The following is a 19,024-nucleotide window of genomic DNA, read 5'->3' on the forward strand; positions in this document are numbered from 1 at the left end:
TCTACACCTAGAGGAGAGGAGGTTCTACCATCACAATAGACAGGGGGCATCCTCTACACCTAGAGGAGAGGAGGTTCTACCATCACCATAGACAGGGGGCATCCTCTACACCTAGAGGAGAGGAGGTTCTACCATCACCATAGACAGGAGTCATCCTCTACACCTAGAGGAGAGGAGGTTCTACCATCACCATAGACAGGAGGCATCCTCTACACCTAGAGGAGAGGAGGTTCTACCATCACCATAGACAGGGGGCATCCTCTGCGCCTAGAGGAGAGGAGGTTCTACCATCACAATAGACAGGGGGCATCCTCTACACCTAGAGGAGAGGTGGCTCTACCATCACCATAGACAGGGGGCATCCTCTACACCTAGAGGAGAGGCAGTTCTACCATCACCATAGACAGGGGGCATCCTCTACACCTAGAGGAGAGGCGGATCTACCATCACCATAGACAGGGGACATCCTCTACACCTAGAGGAGAGGAGGTTCTACCATCACCATAGAGAGGGGCATCCTCTACACCTAGAGGAGAGGAGGTTCTACCATCACCATAGACAGTGGGCATCCTCTACACCTAGAGGAGAGGAGGTTCTACCATCACCATAGACAGGGGGAATCCTCTACACCTAGAGGTGAGGAGGTTCTACCATCACCATAGACAGGAGGCATCCTCTACACCTAGAGGAGAGGAGGTTCTACCATCACCATAGACAGGAGGCATCCTCTACACCTAGAGGAGAGGAGGTTCTACCATCACCATAGACAGGAGGCATCCTCTACACCTAGAGGAGAGGAGGTTCTACCATCACCATAGACAGGGGGCATCCTCTACACCTAGAGGAGAGGCAGTTCTACCATCACCATAGACAGGGGGCATCCTCTACACCTAGAGGAGAGGTGGTTCTACCATCGCCATAGACAGGGGGCATCCTCTACACCTAGAGGAGAGGAGGTTCTACCATCACCATAGACAGGGGGCATCCTCTACACCTAGAGGAGATGAGGTTCTACCATCAGCATAAATAGGGGGCATCCTCTACACCTAGAGGAGAGGTGGTTCTATCATCACCATAGAGAGGGGGCATCCTCTACACCTAGAGGAGAGGAGGTTCTACCATCACCATAGACAGGGGACATCCTCTACACCTAGAGGAGAGGTGGTTCTACCATCAACATAGACAGGGGGCATCCTCTACACCTAGAGGAGAGGAGGTTCTACCATCACCATAGACAGGGGGCATCCTCTACACCTAGAGGAGAGGAGGTTCTACCATCACCATAGACAGGGGGCATCCTCTACACCTAGAGGAGATGAGGTTCTACCATCAGCATAAACAGGGGGCATCCTCTACACCTAGAGGAGAGGCGATTCTACCATCACCATACACAGGGGGCATCCTCTACACCTAGAGGAGAGGTGGTTCTACCATCACTATAGACAGGGGGCATCCTCTACACCTAGAGGAGAGGAGGTTCTACCATCACCATAGACAAGGGACATCCTCTACACCTAGAGGAGAGGTGGTTCTACCATCACGATAGACAGGGGGCATCCTCTACACCTAGAGGAGAGGAGGTTCTACCATCAGCATAGACAGGGGGCATCCTCTACACCTAGAGGAGAGGTGGTTCTACCATCACCATAGACAGGGGGCATCCTCTACACCTAGAGGAAAGGAGGTTCTACCATCACCATAGACAGGGGGCATCCTCTACACCTAGAGGAGAGGTGGTTCTACCATCACCATAGACAGGGGGCATCCTCTACACCTAGAGGAAAGGAGGTTCTACCATCACCATAGACAGGGGGCATCCTCTACACCTAGAGGAGAGGTGGTTCTACCATCACCATAGACAGCGGGCATCCTCTACACCTAGAGGAGAGGCGGTTCTACTATCACCATAGACAGGGGGCATCCTCTACACCTAGAGGAGAAGAGGTTCTACCATCACCATAGACAGGGGCATCCTCTACACCTAGAGGAGAGGAGGTTCTACCATCACCATAGACAGGGGGCATCCTCTACACCTAGAGGAGAGGCGATTCTACCATCACCATCGACAGGCTAGCAGTGAGACTATGGAACTCTCTGCAGCAGGTTGTTATGGCTGATACTTTGTATGTGTTCAAGAGACCTGGATGCCTTACTAGAGAGAAAATTTTTTATTAGTCATAGGACAAAATATTTTGTTAATGTTATAGGTTCGACTTCATGAACCCACGTCATTTGCCAACCTTATGTACTGATTATGATACTACATTTTTTACATTGTTAATTATTATTATTAATGTTAAAAGGCAAAACACATTTTGCTTATATAAGTAAATTATATATATGTATTTCACCTCATGCGTTTGCACTGGATTCAGAAACACAATTTACTGTAGGTATTATAACTAGCAGGAAGATGTTTGGCGCTACAGGCTGCTAATTATGCATGTCCCCGCACCTCTCTCTCCCAGCCTCTTGGATGATGTCACCTTCCTTTTCCAGCATGGGAGAGGGAGGTGCGGGGCGTGCATAATTAGCAGCCCTTAGCACTGGACATCTTGTCCCTGCGTTCCAGGCTGCTTATTATAAGTTTGTTTTCTAGGCAATCCCGGTGTGTCAAGACTAGCGACTGACTGCAGGGATCAAGATGAAGAGGAGCGTGGATGAGAATTTGTACATTTTTTATATTTTTACCATGGTTGATTTCCTTAGAAAGCTTTGTAACCATAACTTTGTGTGAAGATGAATTTATATTCCAGAATGTTGCTGGACTTGTGGGAGATCTCTTCACTGAATACAGCACAGTCCCCACTGCTATGAGTTACTACTGTAGTATTCAATCAGAAGAATGCAACAGCAGCTACTCAGAGCAAATTGGCCGTTCTGTTTTTTGTCGTGGTTGATTTCCTTTAAGTTTTACATGGTTCGAATCGGTAAATGCTACTAATATATCAATTATTGTTCACTATATGGTTCCTTTGTGGCACTTTATTGTGGTTGGGCCACAATAAAAAGATTCATTCTCCACTATTAACAGGATGTAAAGCAATTATTTTGTATATTCTTCTATATGGGCAAAATTTTCGGCTGAAAATTACAGGCCCAGATATATAATTTATTTGCCATGAACAATAGTGTATGTTGTAGAACCTAAGCTCTATGGATCAGTTGTATCTCCACGGTGATTTTGTTAGCTTGCTTCTAATGACATGAAAGGATGAAGAAGTCAGGGGTCGGAGGACCATGATAATGGTGCATTAAAGGTTAATGGAAAACGCACGAAGCGAAGGGATTTCAATAAACTTCCCTACTCTATCAGGAAAGATGTGGAACATACAGACCAAATGTACAAGAAGCAAGTGAGTCATCCTGTCTTCAGGCTCTGCAGATGCCGCGGCTGATAGACAGAAAGCATTAAGTTAATGGCAGGTGGATGGAGGGGAGATGCTCCATCTTAAGTATTTCGTTCATACTTGACAGCAGGAAGACCTTATCATCGATAAATATTTCAGTGCGGCAGGAAACAAACACAATATTTCTCTAAAATTTCACTCAATTTCTTATTTTTTTTTGTAATGAACCTTATTACGTGGCTTTAAAAACTAATATGAAGGAAAAGTAATGTGTACAAATAAGACGCCTCGGTTTTTCCAATTTGCGCCTGATGGGAAGTAATGTTGAAAATATTCATTATTAATAAAATATTTCACTTCACATTATAAAACCAATTCAATTCTAAGTGGAAATGTTCAAATGACGGAAAATGTTCTCAATTCTGAGTGGAGATGTTCATATTACAGAATAAAAATGCTTGTATTGATGGTAATATCTTAGGTATATATGTGTATAGGATAAGTGTTTTGCTTATTTTTTGATTTACTTCTGGAATATTTCTCAAGGTGGATGTGAATGTGTCTCAAGGTGAGTAGAATAAAGTAGCCATTATTATAAGCAGGATTGGCTTCGTTCCCCTGTGATGAATTGATGAACTGATAATCAACTGCTGATTGGCTCTGTACATTATGCTGGGACTTCCCGCTGTTAGAGGGGAAAGTGCTGCATTAAGTCCAGACTGTGTTGTGGTACATTTGGAAAATGTCAAATGATAATAAAATATGCAGAATGGTAATATCTGGTTACCATTAGTGATGAGCAGATCTGTTTGGGTTTGGCAAATTGGGGCGAACTTTGAGAAAAGGTTTGTTTCGGGTACCCGAACTTGAACCAGAACCCAAACCCTATTGAAATCAATTGGGAGCTGACAGTGGCAGATTAAGACTGCCATGGGCTCTGGATTGTATGAATATTATAGTCCCTACAAGTCTGGAATCACTTCCTACACCTGGTACTAGGATCAGCTTCTTGTGGAATGGAGGATTAGTCCCTTCTGCTGCTTGCAAGTGCTTTGGAGGACCTTCAAAAGTCCTGAAATGGTTCTTGTGTACATGTGTATTGAGAGCAGGAACAGATGTACAAGGATTTTATGGGTAAAGGTCCTTCTCAGTATAAAATTTGGTGGATGGTTTTGGTTGCCATGGCCTTCTAGAAGGCTTGGGCCCCGGCTACCACCCAAACCGCCTATAATTCTGTTACTGCCGATCCAGTAGTCCAAAAGCAATGAATGAAGCTGTGGCAAAGCATGTGCACCGCCGGTCACCTCACCTGGGACATGTTCCTACTACAATTCTTGTGATTACTGGTAGTTGACTGGTATTAAAAGGTAGAGGGCTGCCAAATCGAGGTAATAACAGAGGAGTTGCCGCCGACAAAAATGTTTACTTAAAATAATAACAGAAAGCAGCTCTTGTACATTCCCCAAGTCTCTTTCCCATCTATCCTAGCGCAGTTCACCAGATTTAGCCACCTCAGTAACTACAAGGTCAACCTCACGCAGAGGTTGTGCACTTGGCATCCCAATTCCCCTAAGTGGCACCAATCCCATATCCGGTATGTTGTTTAAACTACATAACCCTCCTGGACCGTATTGTTAGAGACTTGACCTGCTACCACAGCAGCAGATTCTCCCCATACGCTCCCCAAGCTCCTTCTTTGCGGATATCCGGTTGGCCTTTAAAAAGTTTATATGGGGGGCACTGCATGACTGCGACTGTAACCCAGTGGTTGTTGAACTAGCGCTATCATGCTCAGATGAAACAGTGGGTACAGCTGGAAATTGACCTGTGGTTTTCGCCTGCTCATAGACCACTGGACATCACACAGTCCCTATTCTATCCATGCTTCTTCTAGGCCTGGGATAACATAGTGACGTGGCACAGAAGTTCTGATAAATATCTCCCAGTGCCCCCACTGTAGCCAATAGTCACAGGACCCCCACAGTAGCAAATTGTCAATGGGACTTCACTGTTTCCAATTGTCACAGGGTCCTCGATGTAGCCAATACAGCGCCCGATATTAACATATTTTTATTAACATAAATTCACATAAATCCCCCCAACTCCCGAGGTAGCGGCTTAAAAAAAACAAAACAACAAAATTACTTACCTTTGCCTGTTGCTGCTGCATTTCCTTCCTGGGTCATAGCTCAACATATTCAGAAGAAGTAAAACCCTGTGTTAATAACATCTGCATCTTTAAGACACAGATGCTGTGGTCATATATTTAGAATAGGAGTATTGTACATTTTCCATATATGCAGTATTAGTGTAGTAATAATGTGCTGTGCCTATCTATGCTGAATAAGAGAACTAGTTGCGCACTGAGCCCATATATGCAGGATAGGAGTAGTAGTACTGTGTAGTGCCTGTTTATACAGGATAAGAATGTTAGCATTGTACTGTGTCCATTTATACAATATAAGAGCAGAATCACTCTGAAATGTCTGTTTCTGCAGGATAACAAACATAGTACTGTGCTGTGCCCATATATGCTGGGTGCCCCCACACAACACATATTCCCTCCTCACTGACAACATCCATTCTCCCCACTTCCCCACTGACATCAGGACTAGCTCCCCATCCTCCCCCATAAAGTGGCTTCCTGTAGTCCGCCATTTCCCCCATATAGTGGCCTCTTGTCCTCCTCCATCTCCCCTCTTAAAGGAAATCTACCATTTGTTATGATGCATTATGAACCAAACATACCTTGAGAATGCTGTAGCTACACTGTTACAAAAACATATCTTGTTTAATCCCTGAACCGAGTGGTTTTGCCAAAAAAACAATTATAAACTGTCCAGACAGGACTAATCAACCTGAGCTGGATGATTTATACACAGCAGCAGATTACTTCTGCCTGTCAGTTGGGGGTTATGCACACACTCTCATCTCCCCCAAAGACTACACAAATGTCACTTACCTCCTGTTCATCTCCATGATGTTTTTTTACCAAAAGCAACACATGTTGTGAAGGCTGATTTCTTGAAGCAGGGGGATGTGCAGATACCTCTCCGGCTCGGGAGACTGATGCAGGCACATGAAGGGGGGGGGGGGTGATGGGGTGTCTGGCAGAATTGGACAGAGCCGAGGAGAATTTCCAGCCAACCTCCCGGACAGGCAGTGCAGAAGTACCGCCTTAGGCTACTGTCTACCTCTACCTACACCCTGTACCAGCTTAGGTCCCTTAGGATACGTTCACCTATAGCCACAAGGGCACACGTCAGCGCGCTGGAGAGGAGGAGGGATAAGTGCTGCTCACCCCTCCCCCCTCCATAGAGCGGGACAGGGCGAAATATAGGACATTTCCTAGACACAGGGGGTCATTTACTAAGGGCCCAATTCGCGGTTTCCCGACGTGTTATCCAAATATTTCCGATTTGCGCCGATTTCCCCTGAATTGCCCCGGGATTGTGGCGCAGGCGATCGGATTGTGGCGCATTGGCGCTGGCATGCACGCAACGGAAATCGGGGGCGTGGCCGAATGAAAATCCGGCGGATTCGGAAAAACCGCCGTATTTAAAAAAAAAAAAATCTGTCGCGGAGCTTGCACTTACCTTCACTCAGCCTGGCTCGGTGAACTCCAGTGCATTCCGATGCTTTTCAGCGCAGCAGCGCCACCTGGTGGACGGTGGAGGAACTACCTTAATGAATCCCGGCCAGACCCGAATCCAGCGCAGAGAACGCGCCGCTGGATCGCGAATGGACCGGGTAAGTATATCTGCCCCAATGTGTGCCATAGGCGTCAGGTGCCAAAGGCGTCAATGTGGACCTATATGTGGCCACTTATGATGCGGGCGCATATCGGTTTCCATTACGTCTGTGTGAATAAACCCTTATTTAGTATGTAGGTTCTCAGTGTCGTACACCGCTCTCGAATATTCCCCCCACCGTAGGTTATTAGAATAGAGTTACTGCCCACATAGCTATTTGCTGAAATAGGAAACACTAAAGTGATGTGATTGTGATTTGATGCGATCTGGAGAGTAAGATAATGGGACACTCGGAAGATAACATCCCCTCCTCCTGTACAAACATTTATTTATTTGCGCTCCATCTTGATCTAGATGGAATTCTTTTTTTTCGTTCAAAGCAATTTTCTTGCCTATTTTCCTTATATTCTTGAACATGATTCTCTCCCCTATCTTTATAGCGTGTAATAGAGATCTCCCGAATGCTGAGAATAAATGAGACTTTCTTCTCTATTCCCGCTATCTCTGTCTGTAAATGGTAGAGTCTTGTCCATCAATGTATGCAGGAAAAAATTACAAGTAACATTTGGGTGGCACAATTCTATTTATTAATATTTTTTATTATTTTAGCCATATTTTACTTCGATGCTATGACTAACGATGAGTGGACCTGATGGTCTGGATTGGCTGCCTGACCTGGACATATTGCCGGATTGGCAGCGGAACAGCCAATCCAGCAAATTGACACCCCTAGCAACTAGGTATGAATATGATTGGCTAGGGCCTAGCCAATCATAGCAAAGGTAAGTTCCTCGGGGTGTCAATTTGCCGGATTGGCTGTTCAGCCGCCAATCCGGCAATATGTTCAGGTCAGGCAGCTGAACCCGAACCTGACCATCAGGTCAGCTTGTCACTTGCTATGACCCATTCATACATGAGAATAGACAAGCAGTCCTCGCATGGACCCATCCATTTTTGCAACACGCAAAATTTATTTTCTTCTTTATTTTGGTAATTTTTGTTCACATTAGACCAGTAACGTATCTAAAAATATAACAGAGCAGCTCTATATAGATATATATGTGCCTATAAGACTGACTATAAAAACTCCATATATGTGTAGAATTTTACAATTTACAAGTAAGAAGCTCGACCGTGCAAGTCAAAGGGAAATCTAGGACTTGAATATTTGCTGAGGGCGAAAGGGATGTCGCTATCTTGGATATTTTAAGTATATACAGCTCTGGGATTTGCGCCAGGGGGTGTAGACCACATGCATGGATCACTCAGTTCCCCTCTTTGGGAGTTGTGACTATTGACAAATAGGCGTGGCACCTGATCTGTGGTCAGTCCATTCATGCGTATAGTATTTATAGGAAAGTCAGAAGTGATAGCAGGTATCTCATCTTCTATGGTAGCTAACAGCAGGAATTAGAGGGACTACATTCGGTCCCCTACTTAAGGACACCCGACTTACAGACAACCCATAGTTACAGACGGACCCCTTTGCCCACTGTGACCTCTGGTGAAGCTCTCTGGATGTTACTATAGTCCCAGGCTGCAATGATCAGCTGTAAAGTGTCTGTAATGAAGCTTTATTGATAATCCTTGGTCCAACTACAGCAAAAATTTTGAAACTCCAATTGTCACTGGGACAAAAGAAAAAAAATTGTCTAGAACTTCAGTTATAAAATATTCAGTTTCGACTTACATACAAATTCAACTTAAGAACAAACCTCCGGACCCTATCTTGTATGTACTGCCTGTACTCAGTCTTACTAGATTACACCTCAGTTCTCTCATTACATAGATCTCATTAGATAGTCAGCACTAATAATCAGATTGTCTCCAGACTGCGGCCATACAGAAGTGCAGTGCTTCACGCTTTATCTGGAATCGAAAGGAGTGGGAGTAGTAGACGATGGGTTTTCAAGAGCATCACAGTCATCGATGAAGAAGACCAAGTCCTGCAGAAGAAGTATTAAAAAATATTGATGAATTCTACAGTAAAAGATACTAGAATCTTATAGATTAAGTAAAAACTTTATAAAGAACCACCTTAAAGGAAACCTACCATAACCGATCTACATATTACGGTAGATCCGGCGGCAGGTTCATCTTATGTGTAGTAGAATATCCCTTTTTTTTGTGAGTGAATCCTTTAGACCACCGTGACTTTTAGAATCTTTTATTAATAAAAAAATAATTACCGTACATACTCGAGTATAAGCCGACCCAAGTATAAGACGAGGCCCCTAATTTTACCACAAAAATCTGGTAAAACCTATATTTTTTTTACTATAATATATAATATAAGCAGAGTTTGGGTTTTCAGCACATTTTTTTGTGCTGAAAAACTAGGCTTATACTCGAGTATATATGGTAATTCAAATTTTGTCTACTCGACTCCCCAGTAGCCTTTTTCGATCCTCCTACCAAGACATCGCCTGTGCGCAGCTTCTCGAAGCTACGCGTACTCATCTGCTGGAGTTCTGAGCATGCGCAGTAGCGGAGTTACAGAGGTCTAAAGATTTAACCCTAAAAAAGGCTATCCTACTGTACAATAGATGAACCTGCCATTGGATCTACCTACGATTTGTGATGGTAGCTTTCCTTTAAAGTGTAACCACTGTTTGAGAACATTTTTAGTATTGTGTCAGGGGGTACATTATGAACATTTTTCTAATTTTTTGGCCGTTTTCTGACTTGTTAGATAAAAGGGGAGTGAGCTCATGAAAGGAGGCGTGGCTTTGAAGCAAGTGGGCGGGATCGTATCAAAATTATTCTTTGTTTCAAAAAAATTAAGGCGGGTGCGCAAAACTGTGGCGCACAGTTTAGACCTGCTAAAAGCGTGTCTAAAAGCAGGACTCAACAGTCTTATACGGCGACCGATCACAATGATGAATCTGGTGCAGCAATAGATTAGTCATGACCGGCTCTGTCTGAGCCTGAGCTTCTATTACGGATTTTGTACAGGGCTGTAATGGTAAATAAAAGCGTAAAAAAAAATCGGTGCCAAAAGGGCCGGTAAGAAGAATGTTGCTTTGTTCACCTCTAACTTCATAATAAAAGAACGAGTGAATAACGTGGAGCAGACTCGGGATTCAGTGTATTATTCATTAGGGAAACCTCCAGGGTTTCCGAATACATTTGTTGTTGAGATGTCTCGCTACAATGATTTTGCAAACTAAAATGCAAAACTCTATGTAAATGTAATATCTCAACGGACGTCCTGTAGAGCTACGGACCAAGAATAGAGTAATCTCCATAGATGGAGTCCCCAGCTGCTGATTTGTACACATTGCTATGTAAACACTGATGGAATAGCAATAGGGTACAGACTACATTTTTAGAACTTTTAATTAACCACACTATCTTACAGGTGATGAGTGCACAAACCCGAGTTGCCGCGGTCATACATCATACAGTGTGTCATTGTTGTCACGGGTGTCCCTGCAATCCACGTATCGGATCGCAGGCACACTCGTGCCCCTCTCTGTAGCGGCACCCGGTCCCTAGCTCACTCACCTCTCCGCGTTCCTGCTCCCATCCCGGCTGGCCAGCGCTCGTGTCTCTGCACCCTAGGGCGCGTGCGTGGCGCACTTGCAGATTTAAAGGGCCAGCACACTGCTGATTGGCGCTGGCCACTTCCGGGTTCCTTCATAAGTCGGCTTCTCCCAGCAATTCCCGCCGGATCTTAGCGCTCCTAGCCTTTGAGAAAGGTTCCCATGTGCGTTCATTGCATTCTGTCTTCCTGTTGTGACCTCGTACTTGACCCTCGCTTACCTCCCGCGCTGATAGCCCTGACCTCCTGCTCTGTTCCAGTTTCTGCATCATTGCCGTGCCGTGCCTGTCCCCGACCTCAACCTTGGCTGCCACAGCGGACAAGTCGCACCTGTGGAACGACCTCACGGCACCATGCCGCAGCAAGACCATCCTGCTTTGCGGCAGGCTCTGGTTAAGACCGGGTGCCACTTAGATTCTGGTCCCAAGTGTCGGCTTTTGTCATCGTCTGTGGTGGTCCAGGGGGTTCACTACCCCTGAACCCTGACAATTGCTTTATTACGTTGCACATAACTAATGGAGAATGGCTGGAGCTGTCACACTAGAGAAGTGGGGGAGAAGCTGTTTATTTGGGCCAGAACCTTACTAAAAGGGATTTTCCAGGATTTTTGGAAATACCAATGGGGACCCAGCATAATAATGGAGTAGCCTAATAAAGCAAACTTATTGTGCTATTGCTCTGTCATTACTCTGGCACCTCAGGGTGTTAGCCCTGTGGCACCTCAAGGTGGGACACATTCTCTGACAATGGGTCGTCACTTCCTGTGTTGACCACAGATTCAAGATGGTCATTGGCCAAAGTGTGTCCCGTGTCCCTGTTGACCTTCTAACATGCATGGTCAAGTACGGGTGCTAAACCCCCACTAAGTTTTTCCAGAATTCCAGTAAAACCCCTTTAAGGCCAAGGCCATACACATTGGACATTCCTACAGGGGAATTAGCAAGTTGCTGTACTCAAAGACATCCAAATTACATGTGGTTCATCTGCAAATTTCAACAATGTCAGAAAAAATGTCATGTTCTTTCACTTTTTGGTTCCACAGTCATTGGTCATGTGCCCTCCATTGAGACGTGACTGCTGAGGCCAAGGATTGAATTAGCAGTCACATATAAAGTAATTGTAATATCATCACCTATGATATGATGGAATGGGAAACACCAAAGACGCCGCCTCGGCCTATCCTAAGGATAGGTCATTAATGGTCATTTTCAGAGAACACCCCTTTAAATCGGGCCACAGATTCTAAACCCTTGGAAAAGACAAATGCTTATAATTTTTCAATAACAAGAATATTGAGTTAGTATAAAAAACTAACACAAAACCCATGAACCAGCGCGTACCCTTTTGCAGACTGAGTTGATGATGTTATATAGATTCCTCACTTTCTTCTTCAGGGCGATCACTCTCGGAAACCTCCCGCAATTAGGCGCAGAGATAAAAGAGCGCAGCTTTGTCATTACACAAGAATTCTGGAACACAGCGATTCATTACTGTCAGTTTTTCATTGTATTTATCCATAATGTATATGTATTCAATTATTCAAGGGCTGTATCACCTTTCAGTTATTATACAGACAGAAATCTTGTTAGAACGTCACATTGTTTAACTCAGTTATAGAAATCTGGTTGTACAAAATCTACCAGTCTGTTTAATTCTACTCAGCTCAACTTGCTCTACAACATGCTACCTGCAGATAGGACACTATGTACAATCTGCTCACCTCCTCCTGCTCTGTAACATGCTGCCTGCAGATAGGACACTATGTACAATCTGCTCGCCTCCTCCTGCTCTGTAACATGCTGCCTGCAGATAGAACACTATGTACAATCTGCTCGCCTCCTCCTGCTCTGTAACATGCTGCCTGCAGATAGGACACTATGTACAATCTGCTCGCCTCCTCCTGCTCTGTAACATGCTACCTGCAGATAGGACACTATGTACAATCTGCTCGCCTCCTCCTGCTCTGTAACATGCTGCCTGCAGATAGGACACTATGTACAATCTGCTAAGCTCCTCCTGCTCTATAACATGCTGCCTGCAGATAGAACACTATGTACAATCTGCTCGCCTCCTCCTGCTCTGTAACATGCTACCTGCAGATAGGACACTATGTACAATCTGCTCGCCTCCTCCTGCTCTGTAACATGCTGCCTGCAGATAGGACACTATGTACAATCTGCTAAGCTCCTCCTGCTCTGTAACATGCTGCCTGCAGATAGGACACTATGTACAATCTGCTAAGCTCCTCCTGCTCTATAACATGCTGCCTGCAGATAGGACACTATGTACAATCCACTCGGCTCTTCCTGCTCTACAACATGCTGCTTGCAGCTAGGACACTTTGTACAATCTTCTAAGTTCCTCCTGCTCTTAAATATGCTGCCTGCAGGTAGATCACTATGAATTTTCTGCTCAGCTCCTCCTGCTTTTTAATATGTACACTCTGCTCAGCTCCTGCTGCTCTATAACATGCTGCCAGCAGATAGGACACAATGTACAATTTGCTTAGCTCCCCCTGCTCTATAACATGCTGCCTGCAGATAGGACACTATGTACAATCTGCTCAGCCCCTCCTGCTCTATAACATGCTGCCTGCAGAAAGCACACTATGTACAATCTGCTTAGCTCCCCCTGCTCCATAACATGTTGTCACCATCAGGGCACATTTATCATGCTGCCTCCATCCAATGGCATGTGCCGAATCTATTAGGAGGCTCAAGGCTCCTGATAAATCCTGACGGGCAGCTGCGTTGCGACGTGCTGCTCTGCCAGGGTCCGTCAAACATAGAGCAGAATTGTGCCCTAGTCTGCAGGTGCAGGCTATAGGCAGTGCTTGCTCCTGTCCCGCACCGTCCCATTGCCCGGCCTCTATACCACCCCCCTGATCACCCAACTGGAGGGCACAGTAGCCACAATTCCCAGCTCTGTGACAGGAATTACTATTAAATGACTCCTATTTTCTGGCTTAGAAGATGTGATCATTTCCCCTCCCCCCATCGATCTATCTTATGTTTATCTATCTGTGACCAAGTTGTATCACAGTTGTGGGGGACTAGTTCAGTTTTTTTCGCCCAAATGAGGCGCATTGTGGCACCTGAATTATCACAAGCTACAACCATCTGTGGTGAGTTGAGTTCCTGCCTCTTATTAATCCCTTGTGAGCCTCAGGATGATTGTTTGACTGCTCTTTACATTAGGCAAAGTTTAGGCGCATTGTTAGATTCGGGCACTTACATGTGATCCTCCTACAAGCTCCTCTCTGCTTCTCTCCCGCACACCAGCATGAGAATGACCCTCACAGCAGCACCCAGGTGTGTGACACCCTGCACCTAGTAACCTCCTCAGCAGTGGCTTCTCCTGGAGTGCTGCCCCAGTGCTGATCTTCTGCTGCCCCCCTGTATTTCGGGCCAGTATTCCTCCTCAGACTGCTACACAGGACACTTCTCTGTACTTTCTGCAGCTCCCACACACTTCTCTTCTATCCTTCTACACGGAGACACTTCCCTGTCCTGTCTGCAGCTCTCACACCCTTCTCTTCTATCTGGCTACATGGAGACACCTCTCTGTCCTGTCTGCAGCTCCCACACACTTCTCTTCTATCCGGCTACATGGAGACACCTCTCTGTCCTGTCTGCAGCTCCCACACACTTCTCTTCTATCCTGCCACACAGAGACACCTCTCTGTCCTGTCTGCAGCTCCCACACACTTTTCTTCTATCCTGCTACATGGGGACACTTCTCTGTCCTGTCTGCAGCTCCCTCACACTTCTCTTCTATCCTGCTACAAAGGACACTTCTCTGTCCTGTCTACAGCTCTCATACACTTCTCTTCTATCCTGCTACATGGAGACACCTCTCTGTCCTGTCTGCAGATCCCACACACTTTTCTTCTATCCTGCTACATGGGGACACTTCTCTGTCCTGTCTGCTGCTCCCACACACTTCTCTTCTATCCTGCCACACAGAGACACCTCTCTGTCCTGTCTGCAGCTCCCACACACTTTTCTTCTATCCTGCTACATGGGGACACTTCTCTGTCCTGTCTGCAGCTCCCACACACTTCTCTTCTATCCTGCTACAAGGGACACTTCTCTGTCCTGTCTGCAGCTCTCACACACTTCTCTTCTATCCTGCTACATGGAGACACCTCTCTGTCCTGTCTGCAGCTCCCACACACTTCTATTCTGTCCTGCAACACGGGACACTTCTCTGTCCTGTCTGCAGCTCCCCCACACTTCTATTCTATCCTGCAACACGGGATACTTCTCTGTCCTGTCTGCAGCTCCCACACACTTCTCTTCTATCCTGCAACACGGGACACTTCTCTGTCCTGTCTGCAGCTCTCACACCCTTCTCTTCTATCCGGCTACATGGAGACACCTCTCTGTCCTGTCTGCAGCTCCCACACACTTCTCTTCTATCCTGCCCCACGGAGACACCTCTCTGTGCTGTCTGCAGCTTCCACACACTTTTCTTCTACCCTGCTACATGGGGACACTTCTCTGTCCTGTCTGCTGCTCCCACAAACTTCTCTTCTATCCCGCTCTGAGCTGCTGCTTTTGCAGAATATTTGTAAATAGAAGCTCATGAACTGTAAACAGAGGCTGCATGTAGTGTAAACACTGTGTGAGCTCTGATACTGTACTATACAGGTCATAGCTGCTGTACTATACAAGGGATACAGTGCTCTGCACCAGAACTCAGTGCTTGCTTCTCAGTCTACGCCTTAAACGGAGCTTTAAACATAAGTGTGAACTCAGCCTTAAAAAAGTCAGCGAAAACTTTATGTGATATTACAAAGGGTTTTCCAAATCTCAGTACTTACATGTATGTCCAGGTACAATGTGGGTAGAGACTCCTTACACCGCCCCTGTAGTAAGAGGATGAGGTAAGTTACAGGATAATGGTTGTAGTAGTTCTCCCAACATGTTCTCCCAGTTACTTACAGTTGGCAGAATCCTCTGCAAATTCTGAAAAGACTCCGTGATTTCCTGGCTCAGGGTTACGACTCTTGAGTAACAGGTCGGGGGAGAAGAGGAGGCGGAAAGGAAGAATATATGAAGTATTAAGAAACCCAGCGAAAGCTTCATCCCTGTTTGCAGTTTGTCAGCGGAGCTGCTGATGGTTCTGGCGAGGACGCTAAATCAGTGGACACATAGCAGAGCAGTCAACACCAATTTATATGAACAGCTGAATCGAGGGGGGGAAGTAACACCGCCGAATCCCAGCCAAGGGGTAGACGACTGTTTACACTGCACGCAATGTCAGAGCCAGACCTTTCATAACCTTCCCGAAAAAGTAGATGAATAACAAACATGAGGAATACTGTCCTATATCTCTATCCAAGCACCAAAATGTGTGAATATCGGAAACATTATAGAATGGCTGAAATGCATGTGCGATCTCATATAGGTAAGAAGATTACATTTTTACATGGAGTGAGGTGTTTTTATACAGTTCTGTCAATATTTCATCTTATAAAGGTCAGACGTTTTGACTAGACAAAGCTGCAGACACTCTAGGTGTATTGTTAGTGGCAGCAGAACTGTGAAAAAACAAATTTGCATTTATATTCCAGGATTGTAGCTGGACTTAAAGCATTAGGGAATGTCCTCAGTGCTTTGATCTCTGCATTACACTGCTTCCCTGCCTGCTCCCCTCTACTGTAATATCTAACAAGAAACCAGCTACTGCTTTTTCTCAGAGCTATGCTGTGAGACCTCACAAGTACAGCCACAGTCCTGGAATATAAAAGCATTTTTACAGTCCTAATGCTACTAAAAACACACAGCTCTGAGAGAAAGGAGTAGCTGCTGTCTGGTTATTATAGCAGAGAGGAGGGGGAACAGTGCAATGCAGGGATCAAAGAACACAACAGTATGAGGACATCCCCCCGCTGCTTCAAGTCCAGCTACAATACAGGAATATAAAAGCATTTTTCACAGTTATGTGGCCAGTAACAATACACTAACAGTGTCTGCAGGTTTCTTTAGTCAAAATTTATGTAGACTCCCTTTAAGAAACTTTGCAAAATTCAGTAGCTTAGTGTGTGTACATGTGGAATAACATTGTTTCTGGTCTTTATGTGGCTTGCAATGTTTAGTTTATAACAACTTTCCTCCATGGATTTTGCTTGCTTGTCAGTCTCTCTGTGTTGGTGGGTAGAGACCTAGCTGCTGTCACTCACTGCTCCCCCTCCCCTCTCCATAGACTTCTATGTAATCTGACACCTCACTGTCTGACTTCCTAGTAGGATGGCATTCAGAAGAGGCGTTATACAATCAGATTAGGAAAGAAGCAGAGAGGATAAGAGATTATAGGACAAATTATAAAGTTATATGAGAATTTAAAGAAAAAGTCCAGCAATAATTTTGCCTAGTGTCCTAGTAGTCCAGTATTAATATAGAATGATGTAAGATATGTATGTCTTGTGTATCCCAGGTAAACATCTATGACCTAAATCACACTGCAGACTTATTGCATCCTATGTCATGAAACACTGGGGCAGATTTACTTACCCGGCCCATTCGCGATCCAGCGGCGCATTCTCTGCGGTGGATTCGGGTCTTCCCGCGATTCACTAAGGCAGTTCCTCCGACGTCCACCAGATGTCGCTGCTGCGCTGAAGTTCCCCGAGGCCCGCCGGAATGCCCTGAAATTCACCGGCCTATTCCTAGTGAAGGTAAGTGCAAGTTTCGCAACACATTTTTTTTTAAATGCAGCGTTTTTTTCCGAATCCGTTGCGTTTTTGTTTGGCCACGCCCCCTGATTTCTGTTGCGTGCATGCCGGCGATGATGCGCCACAATCCGATCGCGTGCACCAAAATCCCGGGGCAATACAGGGAAAATCGGTGCAAATCGGAAATATTCTGGTAACACTTCGGGAAAACACGAATCGGGCCCTTAGTAAATGACCCCCATTAACTCCTTTGTGACCAGGACTTAAAAGGCTTTAGCGACCGGGGCATTTTTAGCTAATTTTGATACTTATTGGTCTCGGGGCCATAACGTTTTTATTTGTGCAATAAGTCAAAAAAGCTTGTGGCATTTTTTTTTGTGTCACATAAAGATAGTTAAAAAATAAAAAATGTTGAAGGAGCATTTTCTTTTTTAGTGTTTTGGGGGTTAAAGTTACCAAAAGTTTTTATAGTTTAAAGAGGGATTTTTTTTTTAAATTGGGAAATATTATTATTTATTTTTAAATATTTATTACTATTTTCTGTTTGTGTTTAATTTATATGTCCCCCATGAGGTTATTAAAGACCCCCGAGGAACATTTCCACAGTTTTTTTTTCATTTACAAATTTTCACCTGTAACTAAGAGCCCCAGTTACAAGGGGAAACGGCAGATGTGGGGGCAGATGTCTAATCAGAGCTGTCATTTTAAAAATTATGCTAATGAATCTGAAGGGCTCCTCGGGGTGTTACCGGAGGCCCCACATCCCCCAGAATCATTTTGAATCATTCTTTTAGTATACAATGGGGCAGATTCATAAAAAGTGTCCTGAGGTTAGACAGTGGAGAGTTAGCGCAGACAGTCTTATCCTACACCGGATTCATATAAGTGTCTGGTGCTGGATGATAAATCTGGCCTAGTATACTACTGTCTAGTTCTACTCTGCCCCTCCTATTAGTTGGCTTACTTTACGCCAGAAAGTTAGGACACAATTCTGTCGGCTCAGCAGTATTTCTGGCGCACTGACCTTTTTTTTTTTTTTTGGTGCAAGCCACGCCCCCTTTTCACAGGTCACGCCCATTTTGTGGAGCTAGTGGTAGGAGAGCCAGAAAACTGTCTAAAACCCTTTATAAATGGGGTGCAGACTGTTTTTTTAAGTGCAAACATTGACAGAATTCTGAAGTAGACAGACGAATAAATCTCCCCCAATCTGTGCATTATATGTAGAGTGAAAATATGTGCTTTAGGCATTTCTGCAGCAGAGGGTCTGAACCTATTCCTGAAACGCGGCCTTGGCCGTATAGGCTGTGCTAGGGGGTCAAAAAACAATATGGGGCAATTATCAATTTTGGAGCTGGGTCTGTGTTTTTGGCGTCCAAATTGTGCTGTAAAATACAGTGGGATATTAGATTGTGACGCAAGGGGTTAATGAATTGGTGCACCACCGAAAAGAACTATCTCCACCAAGATGGTGAACTAGAACTCAGTAGAGTAGCCTTTTGCAGCTGTACGTGTGGGCAAGAAATTGCGCGAAAAACTAGAAGTGCAGGAAGAGTGTTGGGAATTCAAATTTGCATGAGTATCAGAAAAGGACAAATATTGTGCCGCATAAATAAGGCGCAAGAGGTAGAACCTCCCCCCCCCCCCGAAAAAAAACCCAGTTTTCTGGCAAAAAGTCAATGATAGATGCCTCCCAATGAGT

General features: G+C 45.0%; 1 protein-coding gene across 1 annotated transcript; it reads right to left on the reverse strand.

Annotated features, from left to right (window-relative positions):
* Positions 1–8,028: 8,028 nt before the first annotated feature.
* Positions 8,029–15,859, reverse strand: CYTL1 (cytokine like 1). Its single transcript, XM_072132617.1, has 4 exons — positions 15,593–15,859; positions 15,472–15,516; positions 11,987–12,115; positions 8,029–9,048 (listed from the first exon to the last, which is right to left on the reverse strand). The coding sequence occupies exons 1-4, from the start codon at positions 15,734–15,736 to the stop codon at positions 8,968–8,970; spliced, it is 399 nt and encodes a 132-aa protein (XP_071988718.1). The 5' UTR covers positions 15,737–15,859; the 3' UTR covers positions 8,029–8,967.
* Between the last annotated feature and the right edge of the window lie 3,165 nt (positions 15,860–19,024).

The sequence above is a fragment of the Engystomops pustulosus genome, chromosome 1 (genome assembly GCF_040894005.1).
Source record: "Engystomops pustulosus chromosome 1, aEngPut4.maternal, whole genome shotgun sequence".
Taxonomy (NCBI): domain Eukaryota; kingdom Metazoa; phylum Chordata; class Amphibia; order Anura; family Leptodactylidae; genus Engystomops; species Engystomops pustulosus.